The sequence below is a fragment of the Amphibalanus amphitrite genome, unplaced genomic scaffold (genome assembly GCF_019059575.1).
Source record: "Amphibalanus amphitrite isolate SeventyFive unplaced genomic scaffold, NRLGWU_Aamphi_draft 000387F_arrow, whole genome shotgun sequence".
NCBI lineage: Eukaryota > Metazoa > Arthropoda > Thecostraca > Balanomorpha > Balanidae > Amphibalanus > Amphibalanus amphitrite.
The window spans coordinates 2614-26547 of record NW_024881881.1 but is presented as its reverse complement, the minus strand read 5'-3'; the positions used below and the strand labels follow the sequence as shown (position 1 = coordinate 26547).

The 23934-nt window shown below is 47.5% G+C and overlaps 2 protein-coding genes and 1 long non-coding RNA gene across 6 annotated transcripts; all 3 read left to right on the top strand.

Annotated features, from left to right (window-relative positions):
- Positions 1 to 1012: 1012 nt before the first annotated feature.
- On the top strand, positions 1013 to 5521 carry LOC122390220 (uncharacterized protein K02A2.6-like). The gene is made up of 2 exons (XM_043382950.1): positions 1013 to 1999; positions 2518 to 5521. Exons 1-2 carry the CDS (start codon positions 1904 to 1906, stop codon positions 5248 to 5250), a joined length of 2829 nt encoding a protein of 942 aa, XP_043238885.1. The 5' UTR covers positions 1013 to 1903; the 3' UTR covers positions 5251 to 5521.
- Positions 5516 to 15971, top strand: LOC122390211. Its single transcript, XM_043382941.1, has 7 exons — positions 5516 to 5555; positions 12801 to 13227; positions 13429 to 13500; positions 13838 to 14007; positions 14330 to 14524; positions 15053 to 15310; positions 15714 to 15971. Exons 2-7 carry the CDS (start codon positions 13218 to 13220, stop codon positions 15969 to 15971), a joined length of 963 nt encoding a protein of 320 aa, XP_043238876.1. The 5' UTR covers positions 5516 to 5555; positions 12801 to 13217.
- A 2848-nt stretch (positions 15972 to 18819) lies between these two features.
- Positions 18820 to 22148, top strand: LOC122390239. Of its 4 annotated transcripts, none has more exons than XR_006258112.1 (2): positions 18820 to 18969; positions 20808 to 22148. It is a non-coding gene; the product is annotated as an uncharacterized LOC122390239 (long non-coding RNA). The 4 variants fall into 4 exon arrangements; XR_006258111.1 differs by having other exon boundaries at positions 18820 to 19644; XR_006258113.1 differs by having other exon boundaries at positions 18820 to 20415.
- Positions 22149 to 23934: the final 1786 nt, after the last annotated feature.

Genomic DNA, 23934 nt, shown 5'->3' with positions numbered 1-23934 from the left:
TCATGCATCATGCCGTCCTCTGGACCACAAAAGATGTTTGATACCACTACAAAGTGCCGGTTTTTGCCTTTGACCTTGACTTCTGACCTTGAAAATTGGCTTGAGGTAAAAAAGTTTGGATGCTTTAGAATCTTCTCGTATTTCGTTTGGTACCATTTTTGTTTCCGTAGCTGCCTTATTTACGGAGTTAGACAAGTGTGGGGGGGGGGGGTACTGTTGGGTTTGCCGATAGATGGCACTGGCACCGGCAGTGTGCACCGGCTGATGGCGATCAGCTGCGCTAGATGGCACTAGGGGTCAGGAGCAGCTGACTGCGATCAGCTGTTGGCCGGAGATAGGAGAATGCAGGGGGTGTCGAAGTCTAGTAGGAAAATCTGGCAAATTCCCTGCGTGACGTCACGTCGGGGATGACCGACGGCACCTTGCACTGAAAGATACGGCAGAACGGCTATTTTTGAAAAATGATTAAAAATACTTTTGTGCTGTTATGACGCATAATACGCTTATCAGCATGTTCCTCATCATGTGATAAAGGCATATCCGTGGTCGAAAATAGCTGAGCCCCTCCCAATTTCCAACCACCGACCTCATAAGCAAAGGATGTAAGCGTAATCCTTAAGGGCGACTTTCCTATACATATCCGTACATATGCGTCCGTATGGAAATCGGTAGTGTGGCGATTGGCGACGCGCGCGACATCTGTGTGGCGACCAAGTGGCGACTGTGGCGACACCTGGTGGCTGCTTTTCTGCTGTATGTAGGCATTGGGGTTTTGCCAGATGTGGTTCCTACTGCTACACCACTATGTTGACCCAATACTAGAAAAGTTATTTTGCTAGTAAAAGGCAAGCAAATTGAAAGTTGATTTATAAAATTGCTTATAAATGATTACGAGATAATAATAAAGAAATTTTGATTGAATAATTATTTAAATAATCAACCGTGAAACTATATTCTGGTAGGTTTAGTAGAAATAAGTCCGTGCAACCTTGTATTTAGGGCCTTGGGAGAATGGTGCGGCACTGAGTTGGTATTGGGGGAATTGCGCGTTACAATGAATACACGAGGAAGCAGGAAGAAAAGTGAGCTGTTGCTTGATACGCGAGAACACAACAAAAGTGGCGACGAGTGATCGAACTGCCTTTGCTTTACTGTGGCACTACTTTCTGCTGGTGTGCCTTGATATTTCTCCTGCTTCTCAAGATCTGTATTTTTCGGTGCGAATATTGATATGGATCTACTGGCTGGCGCCCCACCTGCCTTCTTGCCCACCCCAGGTGAGCCGCGAGTGCCCTGGGTGCAGTGGATAGCTGCTTTTGATAATTACCTTCTTGCAATGGGGGTGATACCTTTCCCCCAGGGCGCCAGAAAGCCATTTTACTGCACTGCTTAGGCCTTGAGGGCCAACGGATTTACCAGAATTTGCCTGAACTGGTAAAAACAGAGAATGAAACTGAAATGGCTTATACGAAAAGGAAGCTGCAAGAGTTCTTTGTGCCCAAGACAAATATAGTGGCAGAACGTTATCGGTTCCGCAGCAGAGGTCAGTTGAGTTCTGAGAGCACAGCCCAGTGGGTCAGTGTACTACGACAAATGGCTGTGTCCTGTGACTATGGTGACAAAACTGATGAATTTATCCGTGATCAAGTCGTGGAGAAAACAGTATCTGGCAAGCTACGTCAACGCTTGCTGATGGAGAGTGATTTGACTCTTACCAAAACTCTGCAGCTGGCGGAAACAGTCGAAACAGCTGACAGGGAGGCCCAGGCGTTGCAGCACAGGTCTCCTGCAGAAGTTCGGCTTCTCCAGCAACCTGGTGGTCGACGGGGTGGTTCCGGTCCAGGTGCCCGAGCTGGGCCAGTGCATCCAGCTGCTTCAGCGAGACGGCCTGGACCTGGGCTCCATGCCCAGCCGGCACGAGCACCGCCCAGGCAGGCAGCTTCTACAGCAAATCAGCCCGCTAGTGCTACTAGATCTACTCTGCCTGCTACTCAGCCAGGTTTGAGGGAGAGGGAACCCACTTGTTTTTGCTGTGGGCAGTTGGGACACTATGCTAAGTCCCCCGCTTGTCCTGCTAGGGGGCACATCTGTCAGAACTGTGGGAAGCGTAATCATCTGGCAGGTGTCTGTCGAGGTCGTCGAACAGTGGCTGGTGTAAATGCAGTGACACTTATGTCTATATGTGCTACAAAGAGGGGACAGCTGACAATACCAGTGTCTGTTGAGGGCAGGTCAGGTGAAATGGTAGTGGACACAGGGTCTCCAGTGTCTGTGGTACCTAAATTCCTGGTCAAGGATGCCTTGCTGGAGAGGAGTGACACCCCACTAAGGTCATATGGAGGTGCATACTTGCAGGTGCTGGGTACATGCAGTGTAAATGTAACTTGCCGTGACGTCACAAAGATGGTGAAAGTGTATGTGGTGCCACATGGTAGGCCGTTGATGGGACTTGACCTTATGAGAGAGTTTGGTGTCAATATCGTAGATACTGAAGTGTGTGCTGTGTCTGCAAAACAGAGTGGAGTTTCCAGTCAGACAGCCGAGCCGGCTCACAGAGACAGTGTCAGCTCACCGATCAGTGGGTACCAGCATGAGGTCACGATCGACCCGACGATTCCACCTGTACGACAGGGCCTGAGGCGCCTTCCTCTCTCGGTTCGTGATGAGGTTAGTGCTCGTCTCAGAGAACTAGAATCACAAGGGGTGATAGAGCGTATACATGCGAGTTCTTGGGTCTCTCCGATTGTAGTGGGAAAGAAAAGAAATGGGTCTATTCGGATTTGTGTTGACATGCGACAGGTCAACCGTGCTGTCATTACTGATGCGTATCCGATCCCACATATGGATGATGTGCTCTCGCGTCTTCATGGGTCTGCTGTGTACTCAGTATTCGATTTAAAGGATGCGTACCATCAGGTGGAATTACACCCAAGGTCGCGGGATCTGACGGCATTTATCACGCACGAAGGGCTGTTTAGGTATGTGAGGTGTCCATTTGGTCTCGCGTCCAGTGGACCGGCATTCCAGGGGATCATGAACGATATGCTCCGCGGTATAGATGGAGTAGAGGTCTACCTTGATGACGTAGTAGTTCATGCTGCGACTCAAGTAGAGCACGATCGCCGAGTAGCGCAGGTGCTGGAGGTTTTCAGGCGACATAACGTACAAGTGAACCATGCGAAGTGCGTGCAGAGTGCTAGGAGCATTCATTTTTTGGGCTTCATCGTCTCTCAAGGCAGGGTTGAACTGGACCCTGAGCGTCTTGCTCCACTGACTGAGGCACCAGAGCCAGACAGTGCTGCCAAACTGCAGTCATTCCTTGGCGCTGTCGGGTTCTACTCTAAATTCGTACCGCAGTTTTCCACGATGGTCGAACCGCTACGGCGAGCGGTCCAGCGGGAACCATTCGAGTGGTCCACTGATCTGTCTAGACTGGTCAGTGAGGTCAAACAGGCGGTGATTAGGTCCCCATCATTAGCACTTTTTGATCCGAGCTTACCTACTGTAGTCACTACTGATGCAAGTGACGTAGGCCTCGGGGCTTACATTAGTCAGTTCAAGGGTCGTGAGGAGCGTGTGGTCGCTTACGCTTCACGTTCGCTCTCTGCAGCGGAGCGGTCGTACAGCACAGTGGAGAAGGAAGCCTTATGTTGTGTATGGGCGGTAGAGAAATGGCACACGTTTCTCTGGGGACGCCGTTTTCTACTTCGTACAGATAACCAGGCGTTGTGTACGATATTTGGGCCCAAAGGTTCAACACGTGCAGGGAGACGTATCGCGCGCTGGGAAGCGAGGCTTCTGGCGTACAGTTTTGACACTGAGTATGTGCGATCGGCCCAGAACGGCGTGGCGGATGGTCTGTCCCGCCTACCTGTTAGGGACTCTGAGTGGGAGGATGACGATAGTATTGAGATAGCAGCGCTGTACAGTGACAATGGTGCTCCTAACGCCATATCAGAGTCTGAATGGCGACAGTATAGTGCAGATGATAGTACTTTTCAGTTGCTTAGAGGTCATATACAGTCAGGGCGATGGCCTCGCCGATGCTCGGCAGAACCCGAGCTGCAGCCATACTTTTCGGTTAGAATGGAGTTGAGTTGCCAGGGTTCGCTGATCTTTTGTGGTGACAGACTGGTTGTGCCGACGACTTTGCGACGTCGTGTGGTGCAGCTCGCCCACGAGACGCATCAGGGCTTGGTGCGAACTAAACGTAGATTACGTGACAGGTACTGGTGGCCGGGTGCTAGCCGGGAGGTTGATGAGGCGCTGCGGTCTTGCCAGCTTTGTGCGGTTCATTCAAAGTCGGCAGTGCCCTGTAGTCCTCCTCTGCAGGCAATACCTCTACCGCCCGGGCCGTGGCAGCACCTAGAGTGTGATATCATTGGACCCCTGCCCGGTCCAGCTAGTGAGCGTTTTGGTCTGGTTCTAGTCGATGTGTATAGTCGTTGGCCTGAAGTGGCGTTTGTTTCCGAGGTGAAATCTACCCAGGTGATTGAGTTTCTAGAAGCCGTGTTCTCACGGGAAGGAGTACCTTCCAAGCTCCAGACAGATAATGGACCTCAGTTTTGCTCTAAGGAGTTTCAGGACTGGTTGCGTTCTTACAATATTACACATGCACGTAGCTCTACCTACTCACCGCAGACATGTGGGATGGTCGAGAGATTAAATCGCACTATCAAGGAGTCTGTGGCGACGGCACGCCTGATGGGAAAGCCAAGGGCTGCTCATGTCCGATCATTCCTTCAGGTGTACAGGAGCACGCCTCATTCTGCTACTGGTATTTCGCCATTCGAGGCGATGCGTGGGGGCAGACGAATGCGTACGCGTGTAGACTCGAGTGTAGTGCCTGCTGAACATGTGAACGACGCTCGCGTGCGGGATCGTGTGAATGCATATCAAAGCCGGTATGTAAACAGGCACAATGCACGTTGTCGGCGAACTCTGTTACCCACATGGGAAGTCGGAGATTTGGTGCGTGTGAGAGATCCGGTAGCCAAGGCGCGTGTGTATGGTGAGGTCCTTCGTGTGGTGCGGCGCACAGGGCCAGTGAGCTATCAGTTGTCGGACGGTCAGCGGGTGCATGCCCGGCGACTAGTGACTGCGCGGTCCTTACCAGCAAATGAGGATGCAGATGTTCTGTGGCCTGTAGACGTGGGAGGGCCGAGCCGGGCGGAGACGGTGGCGGTGCCTCCAGCTCGTCGGTACCCGGAGCGTAGCAGACGGGAGCCCGATAGGCTGACTTATCACTGAGCGACTGTATGTGTTTGTTCTGCGCTGCGTTCTGTACTGTACCTATGCATTGTATATTTCAGAGGGGGACGATGTTGGGTTTGCCGATAGATGGCACTGGCACCGGCAGTGTGCACCGGCTGATGGCGATCAGCTGCGCTAGATGGCACTAGGGGTCAGGAGCAGCTGACTGCGATCAGCTGTTGGCCGGAGATAGGAGAATGGTGCGGCACTGAGTTGGTATTGGGGGAATTGCGCGTTACAATGAATACACGAGGAAGCAGGAAGAAAAGTGAGCTGTTGCTTGATACGCGAGAACACAACAGGTACCCCGGGCTGCGGTGGTTGGGATTACCCCCCGGGCCCGGCCGGCTTAAGGTCGCGAGTAAATAAAACTATAAAACTAAGATTGCGAGACACAAAGACCTGTGAAAACGTTATGTTGCTCGTTGAGATGTAAAATGGTGTATTCCTCAAAACAATAGTCAGTACGTACCTAGAACTAGGTACTGACTAGGTACTGAACTAGGCAAAACAGAACTTTCCCTTTTCCCGTAGGCGTAGTACGTATATCAATACGTGCGATTCTCTCACACACGATTGATATACCAGAGTAAGCTCATTAGGGTGACCCACATACATTTCCAAATAACCCGGATATATACATACCTATCACATGGCAGCCTTCTGGTGGATCAAAATGAGTAGAAGAATGAGTGGGAGTAGGAGATATGCAACAGACGGTCTGAGAACGAACTTTCTGCTGATGCACTTGATACGGGAATCGTCAAAAACAAGCGTACTATTAGGTATAACCGCCTATCATGAATGTTGCACCGGTCTTCTGTTCCCTTTTCCACATCAGCCAATTTTTGTGGGGGCAAAAACATAGTCTTGCCCCCACGGCCTCCTGTCAGTGGGGGCAGTCTGCCCCCACTGCCCCCACGGTGGCGCCGCCCTTGATAAGGCCCAACGCATGCCAGTTTAGCTACGCTGCGTCCACGAAAGGGCTACACGCGCCTGCTGTATGCACTGCCACCTGTTGATGGTGAAGCGAACTACACTGAGAGAGTGGTGCTCGACGAGTGAAGATTGCGCCTGTCCTGTCATCTAGTGGTGGTAGATCTAACTAAGCGTGGTGATTTATGATATCCTAATGGAAAGGCATCTTTTGGCAATATGAGAGGTAGGGATCAGGGACATGGGTTTATATGCGTAATGCGTATATGCAGGAGAATGCTGCGCCATAAATGCATATGGAAAAGTATATGATCGTTTTCGCATGATGCCAAGAAAAAAGTCAACTAATGCAAGAGCTCCGCCATCAGCGTAGTCAAGGGTATCCGGACGCCCCCCCCCCCCAATAGTTTCACTCCCGTAATGCAGCCTAATGTTTAGGGATGTTGATTTTTAGGCTCCCCACCAATCCTAAAACCATAGTGGAGCGAATTGATGCAACTTCTCCACCAAAACTGCCATTCGATCCAGTACCTACTATCTCAGGTTCAGTGAGCACAGTCAACCGAGCTAAAAAAAAACTCCTTAAAAAAATCCGGTATCGAACAGAATGTCAGAATACCTCCCCCGGTGTCAATGGCTCTATCCGATATAAATCATCTACGTGCCCGTTTCAATAGCGCCATCCCTCGCGCCGCGAGCCGCGACATTTCACACGGGAGTATAATTCCGCTGAGCTGTATCGTTTTCATCGCTCTCCTTCGATTCAGCCGGGCCCTTTGACGAATCAAACGGCGAACAAAGCGCGCAGCCAGGTGGCCGGGGCAAGGGTGAGTTTTTCTCACCCATCGGCGAGTTTTTCTCACCCATCCTTTGAACTCGCCCGGCTCGATAATCGGGACGCCGACACCGGCTGAATGGCCGGCGAGATGTCCGATTAACGAGAGACGTCAGTGACCGGCTGGTGCCGGTTAACCCGTTGAGCCCATGGCCGCTCTGGTTCAGTAGATGCCCATACGACGGGCGCCTACCCCGTTCGGGGAGGGGTAGCGGGGCGGCCCGGCCGGAGAGGAAGGGTTACCGGGCCGACGACCTTTCAAGGGCAGACGGCCCAAGGACGGTTTTGTCGGTTTGGTGCGCGGTTCTGGAGGGTGTCTAGAAAAAAGGTGAATAGTTTCATGGTTAGTTGAGCAGAAATCACAAAAATGGAATCGAAATCTTGAAGGAAATAAAGAGAAAAATATTGGTTTGTGTATGATGCAGTAAATCAGCATTGTTCCAAAATCACCAGCATCGTCCTATCACAAACAAACAAACAATAAATAAATGAATAAATAAATAAATAAATAAATAAATAAATCAAGCAATTAATCATCAGTATCAACATCATCATAACAATCAACATAAATGAATCTTAGCTCACAAGAGAACCATGGAAGAGGAAAGAGGTGATAACAGCAAATAACTACCATACAACAAAAAAGCATTAACAAAAACAAAAATAAAAATGATAAAAAGTAAAGACATCAAGTCAAAAACAAACATCAAAATGGTATGGACAGTACAGAAGTTTTAATAATTTAATAAAATTCCTAAATGTGATCAATGCAAGCTATTATGATAGTTACTTTTAACCTCTAAGCACCCTGTAAATAAAATTCTGATAAATTAGTCTCAGCTACGACGACCCAAACAATATCGTACAATATTTGATTCACTGTTATTGCTCGGTCGTTTTGTGGTTTCAAATGACCTGATAATGGTCGGACCGATCGTTTCTGCTTTAGGCCTGACCGACCCGACAGGGCCGTGCCCTTTAAGCTCCATTGAGGCTTGTAATCAGTGCTGGACAAAACCTCCGCTGTGCTACCGTAAAAAGTCCAGTTCTGTCTTCAACAGCCAATCACGTGATGGTTTTATGTTGCGGGACTGTTTAGGTGATTGCTGTCGATTAACAACAGTCTATTCTAGAAGTTAGTGGATCTTCATCATGTATTTATTTCAAGTGTGTAGCTGGTCTGAGAAGACATCATGTTCAGATTTTATGATACACTGCTTTCCTGCAGGACTGTATGATGTATCTGAGACTGTTTGTTATGTCCGCATGTACAATTTGCATGCTCATTTGTTACGGCAGGACGCAGGTAGCACGCGCTGCAGTCTCACCATTGTTTCACTTTCGGCCATGACGACTTCTCCCTTGGTCTACCTGTTGCTACAACTTTGACCTCAGTTGTTTGTCTGTGTGCTCAGAGCTAAAAAAAAAGACATTCCGGCTCCATTTTTGGGAGAAGACACGGGTAATACACATCGGCTTTGCTCGCTGATCGTGCGATGACCCCGACGGCGAAACTTACCTGAGTTGAGAGAAGGAAGTGACGGGCGATGATGAGCTGAGTGTCAGGCGGTTTTTTAACGATATTTTCACAAGATAAGCTCACACAGTAGGTATTGCCACTAACTCACTGATGCACATTAAGCTAGCACTTGCCACGCACGCACTGTGGATGCCTCACCTGGAAGTACAGTACGAGGGCAGATATTATCGGGATTTCGTTAATGTTACCGGGCAACGTTGTTTCTTTTGCGTTTACACAATCTGTGTGAAAGACGTATGAACGTTTTTTACTGAATGCATGCCCGGAACCAGTACATTGAAATGAAAAAATGATTTTTTTTTAAGCTAGTAAAACTGTTTAACGAGCGTCACGATAATATCCACCTCAATCATATCTCAATCTCATCATCTCGCTTCTGACACCACGCATAGCACACGCACCACTCCACCACGAGGACTGCCCGTCCGCCCGAAATGGGCGTGTCCTGCCGCACTGGGCGTGTCGTCCCTCAGCGAGCGTGTCCTCCCTCAGTGAGTGTTCTCCCTGGGTGGGCGACGCGTGTCCTCCGTGGCAGCGTGTCGCGCTCTCCGTCCCCCGTCCGTCGGTCCGTCGCAGCCAACGGTCACTCTGCCCGCTCACGAGTGACCCGGGTCTCACCCACGAGTCGGTGACGGACTTCAATCGATCTGAGAGACGCAGGCGCCCGCCCGCCCCGCGGCGACTCGAGGGCGCCTTACCGCTGCCCGGGCCACACTGCAGAGACGAACTCAACTCGGAAATCAGAGACATGGAGGAGGGAGGAATCGGAATACGGTGAAACGGGCAAGAAGTACATTCTTTTTAAGTGCGTTATGTTTCAGTGCAGAATCCACCTACACTGCGGTGAATCATCTGCATGCGATCGCCAATTGAGCTATAAGAAGAAGAAACAGGACGTAGGTATACGGTCCTTAGATATGTCTCAGAAGAAGCATCAATTTTCGCGATACAATATCACGCACATTACAGGTCCACTTAGATGTCCACCTTTTTGTCCACTTAGATGGCAGAGTTTTGCGAAGCAATAATGATTCAAATAAGATGGAAGGCACACATTTTGCGACGAAAAGCTTAAGATCAAACAATGAGGCATTTTGTGTAACTTAAGCTGATGTTGAATAGAAGGACGAAGCTACCAAGAAAATCAGCCTAACGGCAGCCGTCGCTATGCGAGCATGTAGATAAATGTTACAAATGCATACATCATCGCAAGATAATTTTTGCATAGCAACTTACATTGTTCTTATGCCTCAGAACCTTCTAGATATACACTTTCTTGGAATGTAGCTCGGTTGATTTCCCCAACAACGAATGACTTTAAATTACAACAGATAACTTCACTTTCCCGCAAGATTCTGGAGGGGATCATTGATGAGACTGCTCCCAAATGACAAGCAATATCGTAAATCAAGAATAATGTGCGGAAGCCGCAGTTTCGAGTAGCAACCGGAACACACTGGTGACTGATTGCAAGATGTGATAAGTGTCATTTTGAATGTGGATCAACTGAATGCGAATGTAAAAGACCGTTTTGCTGCTTTAAATTACGGCAGACCAGCTAACATCATTGTGTGCACAGTTGCTTTGATCTGTATTTGCTATCGAGAAAATAATTTTTTGATCAGCTGGTTGTTCAGATGCTTGTTGGGCTATTTTTCTAAATGTATTTTTCTTATAAGCAAACCTTTGTGCGAGTTGATTGCTATTCATGACCACATTACTAAATATTTTCCTGATATTGCCTTGAATTAATTTACATTTCGGAGTGCCTCTGGCCATCTCATCTCAACCGAAAGCATTCCGCCAAATTATCCCCATACTCCCCCTTATACCAACTATACCAACTCCCGCCGCTCGATCCAGTGCCGCCGTCTCCTTCATTTTTCCACCTCGCACTGCGCCGGAATGCAATATCGCGCCAGAATCGTCTCTGGCGCGAAACGCTCTACAGGGCGTCGGTATTGGGCCGGCGCCACGTCCGTATTGCCGAATCATCGGTGGTGGAAAAGGGACAGAATTGGTGGGGAAGGGGAGGGGAAGGGCTGCTGGTGTGGGACGGTGGAAGGGTGAGGGGAGAGGGTGCGGGTTCAAGGTCACGGGATACACACAGGGCTCAAGGTCAATGTAATGCGGAACTGGGAGGAATTTTGGGTTGACGAAAAGAGTAGTATCGTTTTGTCTTCACAGCAACACTAAAAAAAGACAAAAATAATTCAATAATCCTAAATCAACCTGTTAATCATTATATAGAAAATTGATTTTACGGGTCTGTGCCTGCATTGAAAAAAATATAGACTGACTTATTTCGTCACGTATTTTTGCGTGCTTATAGCCCCAGATGCAATATTGGTAGCACATGGCGGCCTGCCATCCTACGCTATACCATCAGCACGGCGCGTATAACCTTTCTCCACCGCCGCCGCTGCACACTGGGCCGGGGGTCCGGAAAAGTGCTAGAAATTATTTGTGATTGAGTTGTTGATCTCAGTGACAAGCAAACATGCTAAAAACGAAGTGGGGCTGCTTAACCCTCGCCGGACCTATTGTCGGACCCCCCACCCCCTCGGCCGGCCGAGGGGGGGAGGGTTGGTACGACCCCTTTTTGCCGTTTCGCCCCTAATGGAGCTAGAGCCTCGCGGAAAAAACAAGCGTGTGCGCCGTTTCAAGGCGGAACGATTGATACCCGATTTTAAGGCCCAAGGTCAACCGGTAACCTCTGAGGTGAAGTCAAAAAGCCCAAGATAGAGTTTTGTTTTTGGCAAATAATTTCGCAAAAAATGGCCGCAGAGCAGCGATTTTGGCACCATCGTGTTCGCCTGGCTCAGGTGCGTCGAATGGTATACTTTTTGTTCGGGTGAGGTCAACTTAAGGTATTGACCTCGAGTCAAGGTCAGTTCAGAGCCCATCAGGCCACGAACTTAATCGAAGGAGGTCGTATCGCATATCATTCGATTCGGGAGGTCTTCCCGAGTCCATTGGTGACTTTCCCGAGTCGCTGGCTCAATTTCATCATGAGTTATTGACGAGAAACTCATATGACCGGTGTGACGTCATAAATGACGTCACGGAAGGTAAAAAATGCAAAAGTAAAGCATCGGATCTTGCAAGGAGTGCACGAAATCACGATTCCGTGTGCTTGAGATAGTTTGAAATCATTCCATGCGCAAAAACAACAGTTTCCTTATTTCCCCATTCACTTTTAATGGTGAGGTCACGTGACCTTGAAGAGTAGCAGGCATTAGCAAAAATTGCGAGTAGGGCATGACAGAAAGATGATTGGTGGTCTGTATGGCATGGCCATTTTTAGCGGCTCGAAATAACATTTCTCAAAAAGTTTACCTAAAGAGCAAGTTGTTGTTGATTATCACTGACTTGTGTTTAGGGGTTAATAATGACTGAATTTTTTAGTTTGGCCCAGAAATGTTGACAGCATTGTGTGCGTTGATCAATTCTGAGCTCAGGGACATATATTTTATTTAGATTATAAGCGTTTGTTTTTCACAACTTCCAGCGTTTTAAAGAGCGCCGGGCCTTCAGTAGAGCGGCGAGGTGACAATTGCCCCTACATCATGTGGTTTACTGGCGCATATCTCGAAAAGTAGCAGGGAAAAGCAGCAAAGCACCTATATGGAACAAAAGATGAGTAATCAGAGGCTAGTATAAAATGTTCATTTTTAGCCGCCCGAAATAACGTTTTTATAAAAGTCTAATTAAAAAATTGGATATGATTTTAAATTACGTCTTGCAGCTGCTTGCAAACAGCTAGCTTATCTTGCAGAAAAGCGATGCAATATGTCAGAATGATGTTGGCACAGTGAACAACAGTGCCCTGAACTAGTCTGACAGCAAATTTCGTTCAAAACGACGATTGGTCAACTAAAAAATTACCACCAAAGTTCATCATTAAAATCGGTAAATGTGGTGGCCTATAGAGAGCCTAAATTGTCTTGTGTTTGATGACAACTGACGACCTCAATTTTGACCTTAGGGCAAAACTAGCATCGGAATCGTATTCTTCGATCAATTCGGGATTAAATGATACCTATTTTGTTCATATTGCGGACAGTCAGTTTGGGGGAATTTCTAGCGCTTTTTCAGGCTGCCGGCCTACAGTGCGCTGCCCGTGGGGTCGGGCCGAGCGCCGGCCGCGCGAGCGAGCGTTGACCCCGGCCGGCCCGACCCTGGCGGTCCGAGTCCCGACCCTGGCGGTGTGAGCCCCGAGTCCCGAGACCTGAGTCCCGACAGGAGCGTCCCGGCCTTCAGAGCTGTGGAGAGGAGTGCGAGACAGTGGACAGGAGAGCGGAGAGAGACAGCGAGCAGAGGGAAGATAGAAGAAAGAAGAAAGAAGAGAGCAGAGAAAAGGGAGGAAAGAGAACTTGGAAAAGAAACAATAGAAGAAAGAGCAGAGAACAAATGAAAGAGAAGAAAGAAAACTGAAAAAAGTGAACAGAGTAAAAAGAGACAAGGGTTGTAGGCTGTGATTTGTTGTGCGAGGAGTGATCGCAAAAGTGTGGTATACGCTTGCTAAGGATCCAGCAGAACTCCTAAGCCGAGGAAAGCTGCCGTTGGCATGGATAAGAGCTCAATAGGTCGCTAGAGCGCGGATGATTTTTTTGTTTTTGTTAGTGTAGTGCTGCACACAGCCAGGAAGCCATGTCAAACAGTAAGTGAAACCAAAATTTGTCTGATTAGCTGCAATAAAAAATCGAGCTTTAAAAACCGTATGCAGAGGAAAGTTTCCATTAGTTAATTGTACCTTGGTGATCGCTGATTGCATTGAACGGAAACAAAATTTGCAAAACATTATTTTAAGTGCGAATTCTTTGCTCTGTTCACAGCTTCACACTTTGTTTTTTTTTTTTAGGTTCCCATCTCAAGAAGGATTGGACGATATCTGCTATAATTTTCACATTTCTGGTCGGCCATAGCGTTATAGGTAAGCCCCCCGCTCCCTCCCAAAAACATGGAGCAAGCCACCGGCTCTTTTAAATACCTATGTTTCCTGGAGAAATAATGGGCTACACTGATTTAGCCTTTTCTCCGGCTTTCCTTACGAGCATTAATGTGACGAGTGTATCGTGATTCTGTTTATATTTTTGTTAATGATGCTTGGCCCGGGCATATGAACGTTATATGCATGCAAATAGACGGTTACCTAAGTACAATTGCATAAAACGCTGCCGAATTAACTACCCAAAATAAATAAACATAAAATTCTGCACCTTCAAAAACAACCAGCCACTAGCAGTCAGTGTTTTACCTTCTTCCCGCAGTAAACCACGATGGGTGGCCGCCGCGTGCCACGGACCCCGCCCTGGTGGCGGAGGTCGCCTCTCGGATCCGCCCACCCAGCTGGCTGCCCTACAACCTCACAGAGAAGGCCCTGCCGAACTACGGCCAGGCCGGCCAGGTGCAGCTCATACTGGCACTCACCAGAAACAAGGTATGGGAGCGGGGAACTGAAGTCCTTTTTTCGTTTTTTTTTCTCTAATTTTTGCTATTATTATTTGGTTTGCCTAATCTTATGTTATTCTCGTTTATGTTTTTGAATCCTCATGGACCTCACTAATCTGTATACTTCATCGGTTCAGCGAATGATCCCCATAGTTCTCAATGAAGGGGTCTGTGCAACAAGTGAAGAAATAGATGTAGTCGATCTCGATTCTCGAGTCATGGACGTTTACTTTTAGACGGTGGTGTTGTGACTAGATAACTTATAGGCATAAAAATTGTCGCATTTTAACAAAAATATTTTTTTACGGCAGACGGGCGGCTTTTTCATCGAGACGGGCGCGTACGACGGCGAACAGATGTCCAACACCCTGCTGCTGGAGCGCTCTCTGGGCTGGCGGGGGCTGCTGATCGAGCCTTCCCGAACGCTGTTCCCCCGGCTGATGACCAAGCACCGCCGCTCGTGGGCCCTGCACGCCTGCTGCAGTCAGACGGGAGCTCCGTTCCAGGTAGGGACACTGGGTGCCGCGGTTATAGTAAACAGAGGCTCTATCAATCGTAGCACGAGTCATTTATTCATCCAAAAGGACCGGTCTTTTAGAGGATGCGGAGGCCAGGCTATGATGAGCTTACTCTCTTATGGATCTGCCGTTTTTATGCAAGTGCAACTCGCTATTAGCTCTGAAGTATGAAGTGACAGGCGCTCTACGGTACGGAAAATACTGAAATGTTTTATCCCTTGAACGGTCTATTATATGAATGAATGAATTGAATGAATGAATGAATGAATGAATGAATGAATGAATGAATGAATGAATGAATGAATGAATGAATGAATAACAATATTAAGAGCAAATTAATAAATAAATGTGTGAAAGGGCGTACGAAAATAACCTAGAGGCATGAGGCCGGCTAATTTTCCATGAATCGCTTTACGGAATACGCTTGCCTGTTAACAAGTATAGACCTCATGGCTCACAAGTCACAGGTGCACCAACCACCACCAAATCGCGTCACGACTTTCCATTTCGCTACAGGCGATTTTCCGCGACCAGGTAGACAGCGGATTCAGTTCGGTCGAGGACGGCCTCTCGGCTCAGAAGCAGTCTGACCACATCATCCACATGAAGAAGGGCTCCCGGGAGGAGTTGCTGAAGTACCCGGTGGACTGCTACCCGCTCTACACGATATTGCTGGCCATGAATCGGACCACAGTGGATTTCTTCAGCCTGGATGTGGAAGGGGTGGAGATGGGAGTCCTGGCGTACCTGCCCTGGCATCTACTCGATATTAAGGTGGGTTCATCGTTTTGATCGACTAGTTGGTAAATCTGGGGACACCTGGCAAACGTTTGCTATCAGTCAGCATTTTCAATGCTTCCTCGTAACTGAAGTAGTAGTGTGAAGCTTACCGTACCGGCGAACAAATTAACAATTGAATGGGGCAATAATATGTCGCCACTATGTTCCATTTGGTACGGATCATGCATGCTTTTTTTCTCGAGTATTTTAGCGACGTTGATCAGCCATATAGGTACTTCGCAAATCGCTTCCTATGTCTTTCGGCTCGCAGTTCGCACTCCCGTCTCTCAACGATACCTGACCTCTTCACGTCTTCACTCACACTCTCCATCCCACCAAGCTCTCTTGCATTATACTCGAAGGCTGGAAATCACACCGTCTCTGTTCCCCGTTCCAGATCGTTCTGGCGGAGAGCTACATGGGCGGGATGTGGAACCCGCAGGCTGACCAGATGCGCTGGTTCATGGCGCAGCAGGGCTACATGGCCTTCCGCGTCATGCACGACTGGTTGTTCGTCAAGAAAGACAGCGAGTTCGCCGCTGATGCGCCGGAGATCGTCAGAAATACGAGAGAGAAGATGGTGGCCGGCGGGAGGCTGCCGGGCGCTATTGAAGATTTTTATAACGGGTTTAATGATTTACGAGTTCGCCGCTGATGCGCCGGAGATCGTCAGAAATAACCGCAGGTTGTTTGAAAAGACAAACACTATTCGTTAGAATTGTGTTTTTCTATTGAATAACCGCAGGTTGTTTGAAATAGACAAACACTATTCGTTAGAATTGTGTTTTTCTATTGAAAAACAACCGGAGCGGTCGTTCTCCGGGCTATGTTTTGCAAGTCTGGCAGCGAATCGAGACATCTTGATTGGGGCCTAGACGAAATGTACAATCTTCGTAAAAAGTTCAGTGTTTGGGCTCCCGGAGGCGATCTACCTTATGGCACCGGTCGCTACTCGCTTAAAACCTCGTGGCACGTGGCACGTGCGATTCCATTTTCCCCATGTTAAGTCAACGGGGTTTTGGACACTTTTTGCGCGATCGCCAATGGCGGGAAAACGAGCCAAGAAGGAGGTGGTTTTCTTCCCAGCATTTTATGGCAAACACGTTTGGGTACACGCCAGTGTGCGCTGTATACCCCTCAGAATCTCGGAACGTGTCTTTGCACGAGATCAAAGTTGGAATTTTGCTGTGTCCCATGTTAAGTCAATGGACGGCGATGTCGAGACTTTGCAGAGACATTTTCATTCGATCTTTGTACAAAATTTTAGAGATAGATTTCGCCCAAACTCTTATATCTTGTAGAGAAAGGAGCATAGTACATGCTGGTATGCTTCGTTAAGCTGGCAGAAATCGTTTTTTCTAATAAAGTTCGTTTGAAAATGAAAATTTTTAACATGGAAAGTCAATGGGTGCGTCTTTATTCCTCTATAACTTTTATCGTTAGTAATATATATAGGTGAAAAGTTGATATAATATACGACTTTCGATGCTCTTTCCATTGATGTATAGAACGTCACTGCACGGTGTGCCGTTTTCAAGAAAAGTTGTAAAAAAGCAGGGCTCGACTGTGATTTGAACCCAACCATATTAGAATATACGAACAGGTGAAGGGGACACCTCCCATGTGCGGACGCGACACTGATTATTGCTGAATATTAGCAGTCGGCCGTTGTGGGGGCGCCTTTGCAAAGGTTATATCTCCACAACCGCTTGACCGATTCACTCGCGGTCTTTTGTGTGGGATAGCTTCTTCCTTTCTTACACGTAGTGTGCTGTTCTCGATGCGTATGGGTGACCCCTAATGCACGTGCCACGTGCAAAACGAAGAGGTGTCATTTCGGTAGCAAGTGTAATAACTCTAGTTATTTTGCCGATTGCGCTGATCCTTGGCATGGGTGTAGGCACCCACCCCGCAATGCATTTCCATGTGTCACGGTTGGGGTGCCGCTGCACGTGCGCACGGGCAGGGTGACGCTTCCAGATCTCGAGAACGGCCGGGCCGATTGCAATCAAAGTTGGCACACCGTTAGGGATCGGCGAGTAGGGTGCCGTGCACAACTCAGATGGGACCCATTTGGCACGTGCGCACGTGCAGGCTGACGCTTCCAGATCTCAAGAACGGCTGGGCCGACTGTGCTCAAATTTGGCATACCCCTAGAGACTGGTTAGTAGGGTGCCGTGCACAAGTCAGTAAGTATGTATTTTCATGTGCCACGGTTGGGGTGCAGCTGCACGTGCGCACGTGTAGGGGTCGTTTCCCGATCTTGGAAACGGCTTGGCCGATTCAGATTAAATTTGGTACATCGCTAGAAACCGGCGAATAGAGTGCCGTGCACAAGTCACTTGGGGCCCAGGCTGCACGTGCGCACGTGCAGGGTGTCGCTTCCAGATCTCGAAAACAGCCGGGTCGATTGCACTCAAATTTGGCACACCGCTATAGACCGGCGAATAGGGTGCCGTGCACGTCAGTCCGTAGCACACCGACTCCGGTCTGCACGTGCAAGGCTCATCCTCTCGTTTGGCGGCGGGCGTTTTTGCTGCGTAACCGCAGGTTGTTTGAAAAGACAAACACTATTCGTTAGAATTGTGTTTTTCTATTGAAAAACAACCGGAGCGGTCCTTCTCCGGGCTATGTTTGCAAAGTTGGCCTGAGATTGGGGCAACTTGGTCGCAGCCTAGAGTTTTGCGTTTAGGATCGTAAAAATTTCAGGGTATAGACTTTTGCAGGTGATCTACCTGATGGTACCGGTCGCTACTCGCAACAAAAATCATTGCGCGTGCCACGTGCAATTGCATTTTCCCCATGTTAAGTCAACGGGGTTTTGGACACTTTTTGCGCGATCGCCAATGGCGGGAAAACGAGCCAAGAAGGAGGTGGTTTTCTTCCCAGCATTTTATGGCAAACACGTTCTGGTACACGCCAGTGTGCGCCGTATACCCGTCAGAATTCGTTAACTTGAGTTGCACGAGTTTGAAGTTGAACTTTTTTCGCTCCCCATGTTAAGTCAATGGACGTTTTTGCAGAGGCATTTTCATTCGCTCATTGTACAAAATTATATGATACGATTTTGTTTAAACTTTCAGGACTTGTTGAGAAAAGACCATAGAATATGTTGTTATGCTTCGTTAAGCTGTCAGAATTCGTTTGTTCTTTTTGAGCTCGTTTAAAGAAGAATTTTTTTAACATGCAAAGTCAATGGGAGCGTCTTTGCTGCTTTATAACATTTTGCGTTATAGATATATTTAAGTGAAAAGTTGATAGGTTATACAACTTTTGATGCTCTTTCCAATGATATATAGAACGTTATTGCACGTTGTGCCGTTTTCCAGGTGTTGTCCATCTGAACTTGTCAGTCACGTGACCCATTTGACCTTCGGATCCGATTCTGGTAGTCAATTCTGGCGCTTTTGTTACCATAGCGAAATATGTAACGCCGTGTTCACAGTTTTCCTGACGACGAAGGTCCTGCTTAATCTGGCCAATGGCGTTCGAGAACTGCGGCCAAGCCCCGCTGATCTTGAACGTGATTGGTCGGTGGGCGTATAGAATCTCCGTCGTCAGGGAGACTGCGAACACGGGGTAAACCAAGGGGTAAACAATCTGTGCGTGGAATGGGGAGTGGTGAATGCGCAAGGGCGATGATAGGCGCTGATGTCGTCGATTTTTATTTATGCTATTATCCTTATACATTCTGATCATTTTTTATGTTCAGGAGTTTTCTCTGTTGATTTAACATAAAAAGCGGTGTGTTTAACTGTTATTGCCAAGTGCCATATTTATATTGAAATTGGGGTACAATTCAACATTCACTGGTTTTTCTATGGCCTGTTGTGCATCATATTATTGGAATGGTAATGTGAATATAGGTACTCCATACACTGCTACTTTTGGGTATATATAAATGTTTGACCTGATTTTACTTCACTTCACCTTATATTTTTTTGCAGGAACAGTTATCACACCATTATTGTGCAAAAAATAAGGGTGGTTTAACGCGGCACTCTGCCAGCCACTTTTGGCTTCCATAGACATCAACAAGCCTATGCCTCCAACACTACCAGAGGTTGACGCTAGCTCCACGGAATGTGCTGGCAGCTGCTGGCAGCGCGCCCATGAAACACAGCCAGGGGTTTCCTCTGTAAAGTCATTATTGTCTAGGTACATGAGCCTTTAGCAATTGTTAACAGCTATAAAAATTGGAATTAGAAATGTTCAGGTATTATCAGCATCAGCTAAACAGGGAAGAGAATTCGGCTACAGCCCATCTTGCAACGCCTCAATGAAATTTAACGAGAAACTTAAATTGAGGGAGCAGCTACATAACTGAGGTAAAGCCCATAAATCCTTGTGGATTTACCTACATACCTGAGGTAAATCCACAAGGCACCTTGAGTTCAAACTATGAAGTGACTCCAAGCGAAATATAGCAGAAATTGGGACTTAAACGAGCTTAGAAATAATCTGCTTAGTGCTGGATAAGTGTTTTCACTTTACCATATGTTGTTTTTTATTCAAAGTTATTGTATTGTTCATTATTGTAAAAGCCAAGCAACTTTTGCAACATTGAGGATCATACTTTAGCTTTGGAAACAAGACATATGTAGTTATGCTGATCTTCTTTTCCAGAGTCTTTGATTATCACTTAATTTCATTCACTTTTGATGTAGTGAAAATGTAGAATGAATTCACTGGAATTCACTGGGATTGTATTGTGTATGCAAGTCCAAATATTTCGGCCAATATTGTTTGGCCTTGGTCACTGGACAACTACAATAACCCTATAAGAATAGCTCACATTGCAGCGACATATTTTTGTGTCTTGTGGGGTCTCATATAGCAATAACAAGAGCAGTGACATGCATAGTTTGCTTGTGTTGTCACAACTTTGTACAATATTTCCAGCTTTATGATATGCAGTTATTAGTCACATTGGGCATCACGCATATATTTTTTCCTGCTGGAGGGAAGACACAGGAGGGATCCAGTGACTCATGTTTTTGCTTCTATCGCTTCACCCCTGGGGAATCAGTTCCTACACCCCTTGAGTATAATGGTCACCAAGGGGTGCTGTCCTGACACGTCCACTTTCTGTTGAGAAGGTTAGAACAAACACCATGTGTGTCATTTAGTTGCACATATAATACCTCAATGTTAAGTCTGCATAAAGTCTGAAGTCTGTAGCCACTCTTAATCCTAGGTTGTCGTGACTTTAATCTAGCCTGGGTGGATATTTTGCTGTGCTAAAAGCACGGACTGCGTTACGCCCCAGCACGGCGGCCGGGGCGCCTCCCCTGGAAGAAAACGGCACCGGCCTTTGAACCACCTTATGATATACTAGTATCTAAAGTATTTGTCCATCAGGATCAGTTATCTAATGGCAGTAGACTGTTGTCTTCACATACTTCATATCTATTTTGGCTACTGCATTGTGTTCTGTAAAAAAATATGAAAACGTTTTGGATGTAGTTTTTAGTGGAATGCTTCTTTACAGATCCCGAAAGAAGATAACAGCTTGTTTTCTTCACCGCCACCAGTCTACCTGCTCTCTGCACACTCGGCAGAGCGCGGCAGGGCACCCCACGGAGCTGCACTAGTCACATCCGGGCCCCACGCCGGTCGACGGCCGATGCGCCGCTGGGAGGCCTGCGGCGCGGACGACGGATGCGGCAGTTGGTCAAGACACGGCAGCCTACTCGAGGTGCTTCTCGCCTGGAGGACGCAGGCGAATCGCGTTATCCGAGCTGTGCCTCGTCATGGTGCGATGAGCCTTAATAGACTAATGCATATTCTTCCTTTGGCTGTAATTCATTTGCTGCTGCCCGCTGGGCTAAGGAGTAACTCTGGGCGCCTACTTTGGGCAGACGCTCGTCCAGTGCCGCTCTTCGTTTGCCGCACATATCTTTATTTATTCTTTGTTACAATTCCGTCTTTGGTCATTTTTTTTTACCATGGGGGCACTTGAAAGTTTTGTTTTTAAATCTGTGGACATTGAACCTGGAATCGGTTTTATGTCGGATTTCGGTTTTGTTTTTGCACTGTGGAAATATCTCGTTCAATATTTTTAAAGGAAAAGGGCCACCTTTAACATGGGGATTGAAACTGAGATAGCCATCTTGTAGCCCGTGTCCGAAAACCTATTTGTCTACCTCCTTACGGCCGATTTCGGCCTCCATTCGTAGTTATCGGCAATTTTAAAAGAAAATACGCCAGGAATGCGTTCTTATCCCAGGAATGCGTTCTTATCCGACAATACAGCCACCCGCGGCGAGGCTTTGGTTTTTTACCAATCAGCTCCAACCAGCTCAGCTTTAACCAATCAGCTTATCTGACACAATCCGACGAGTCTGTCTTCTGAACGCTGATTGGTTTGAGTGTGACGTCATCGCTATGCCATCATACAGTAGGTGCCGTAGAGAGTATCAACATAGTACCAATATGTTAAATAGTTTTAAATACTTTTTCGCAAATTGTGCACTTCTGGCACCAGTTTTAAAAAGAAAATGAAAAATAATAATGTCAAAATGAAAAACAACGATATCTTCATATTTCACGAAGGTGGCCCTTTTCCTTTAAGATAGGGCGTGCTAAAACTTTTAGTCTCATTACTCCTCTGTGCATCTAAATTCTAAAGTACTATAATGTGCATCTCAAGTGTTTGGTGCTGTACTGTTATTATTTATGGTTAATCCAGTGCTGTACTGTTATTATTTATGGTTAATCCAGTTTTTATTCGATTGAATCGTTGTGTGTAGTGCATGACATCCGCGTACCGCCTGTAGCAGTGTTATATATTTTCATTTATGCTGGAAAATAATAACTTTCTTGTTCATTGGCTTTATTCGATGACAGAGACGTGCCAGATGACTGGGGCGGCGACTTGACTTGGTAGTTGTTAACGTTGCAAACTTCAACCATCAAGCATGATGTGGAAACGTCACATTCCGTTATCAAATCTTCGTACCGTAAATACTGAATAAGATCAATACTAGGCTGGAGCTTGCTAGAAAAACCGTGCACTGACAACGGCGAGTGGTGGACCTGAGTAGCGGCCGGGAGGCAGGGAAGTCAGCCAATTGTCAGATGTCTATTTCTTCACACATCTAGCGGCGCTACCAGGACTCAAGGCAGAGCTGATGACAGCAGTTGCAGAGAAGGTGTCGCAGCAGGTGGCGTCCCATATCAGGCTCATTCCTCGGCTGAAAGGGGAGAGCGTTATCCCATCGGGACGTCGGCCGTCACCTCTGTCAAGGCCGGTGGGCTCTAAAACACTCGAGCCCTGTGCTGCTGAGTGCCCGCCGCAGCACGTCATTAAGGTTGGCGTGACGTGCGTGGCGGCCAGCACTCTTGGCACAGGAGAGACCGTGGTGGCCCAGTCGATCAGCAGGACGACGGCAGAGCTGGCAGTTGTGCGGTCACATACCGGTGCCCCGAGTCGCAGCGCCACTGCTACCCGGACGGTTTCGTCCTCCAGGTGGAGTCCCAGACTGGTGACTGGGAGGGCTTGCACCCAGGCGGCGGTGTGGGGCTCTGCGGCAGCAAGAAGACGCACCCGGACCACCTGGTTTGCCCCATCCAGCAGACGCTGCTGAGACGTCTTAGAGAACGCCTCATCCCAAGCGCGCTGCTTGCCCTCTTCTGACCATTAGTTATACCACGGATCACCTTATGTGACACCTTATAGGCCCGGGCAGTATGTGATCCGTGGTTATACCCAAGTCTATGTTAACTTATTTTTTTATGCGTATTTATACCTATGCCCATTTTATTTGCCGGATACGCTAGAGCCATCTTAGCATAGAAATAAGCAGTGGCGCGGGAACCGGGGGGGGCTAGGGGGGGCTGAGCCCCTCCAACTTTTCGGCTGGGGGGGCTCGTAATGTATTTGAGCCCCCCCAGCTGGAGGAATCGAAATCGAAAATCTACCAACACAATTTCATAGATTCATACATAGGCGCGGGAACCGGGGGAGAGGGCAGTGGGGGAAGCTTGCCCTCACAACTCTGGGGCCGTGGGGGCGGTGCTTCACAACTTTTCATGAGGCCAGGAACCGTTGGGGCAGCTTGTCCTCCCCAAATTAGGGGTTGTGAGTCACAAAGGAAGAAAGCATGTGAGTGAAAAATCTACCTATTTTACTGACTCGGCAACTCATTTGGCAGCTTAAAACCTTTATTCCAGGCTGCCAAAACGGTTAGTTTCTTCACTCAGCTGAGACGGAATACCTCACTTTTTTTGCAAATATTTTCTTCTTTTTTTTCGTTGAAAAGGCCAAGGTCTGAGAAATAAGTGGCCTAAAACCGATGAGAAAACTAGATTTAGGGGTACCCTAGGTTGTATAATTAGATAAATAAAAGAAGTTGACCTTTTCCTCGACATCAAAAATGTAAAAAGCCGAATAATATATTTTAAAAAACGGTGAGCTTTCGGCCACTGGCCTTTATCAAACCAACGTGATAACAATGTTAAAAGACGATCCTGTGAATAATCTGTCTGCCATTTTTCAAAAACCGAAGATCGTGATATTTTAGGAAAGGCGCTACTCATAAGGGCAAACTATTAGATAGACCGATTGTCTACATAGTGTCCGATGTAGACAATCGGTTTTTGAAAAATGACAATCG

Bases quoted from the DNA above. Each gene is read 5' to 3' on its own strand.
- LOC122390220 (XM_043382950.1), top strand. From the start codon at position 1,904: ATGCCCAGCCGGCACGAGCACCGCCCAGGCAGGCAGCTTCTACAGCAA. The intron at 2,000-2,517 runs GTTTGAGGGAGA...TCTGCAAAACAG, and splicing joins TCTGCCTGCTACTCAGCCAG to AGTGGAGTTTCCAGTCAGAC.
- LOC122390211 (XM_043382941.1), top strand. The intron at 14,008-14,329 runs GTATGGGAGCGG...TTTTTACGGCAG, and splicing joins TGGCACTCACCAGAAACAAG to ACGGGCGGCTTTTTCATCGA. The intron at 14,525-15,052 runs GTAGGGACACTG...ATTTCGCTACAG, and splicing joins AGACGGGAGCTCCGTTCCAG to GCGATTTTCCGCGACCAGGT.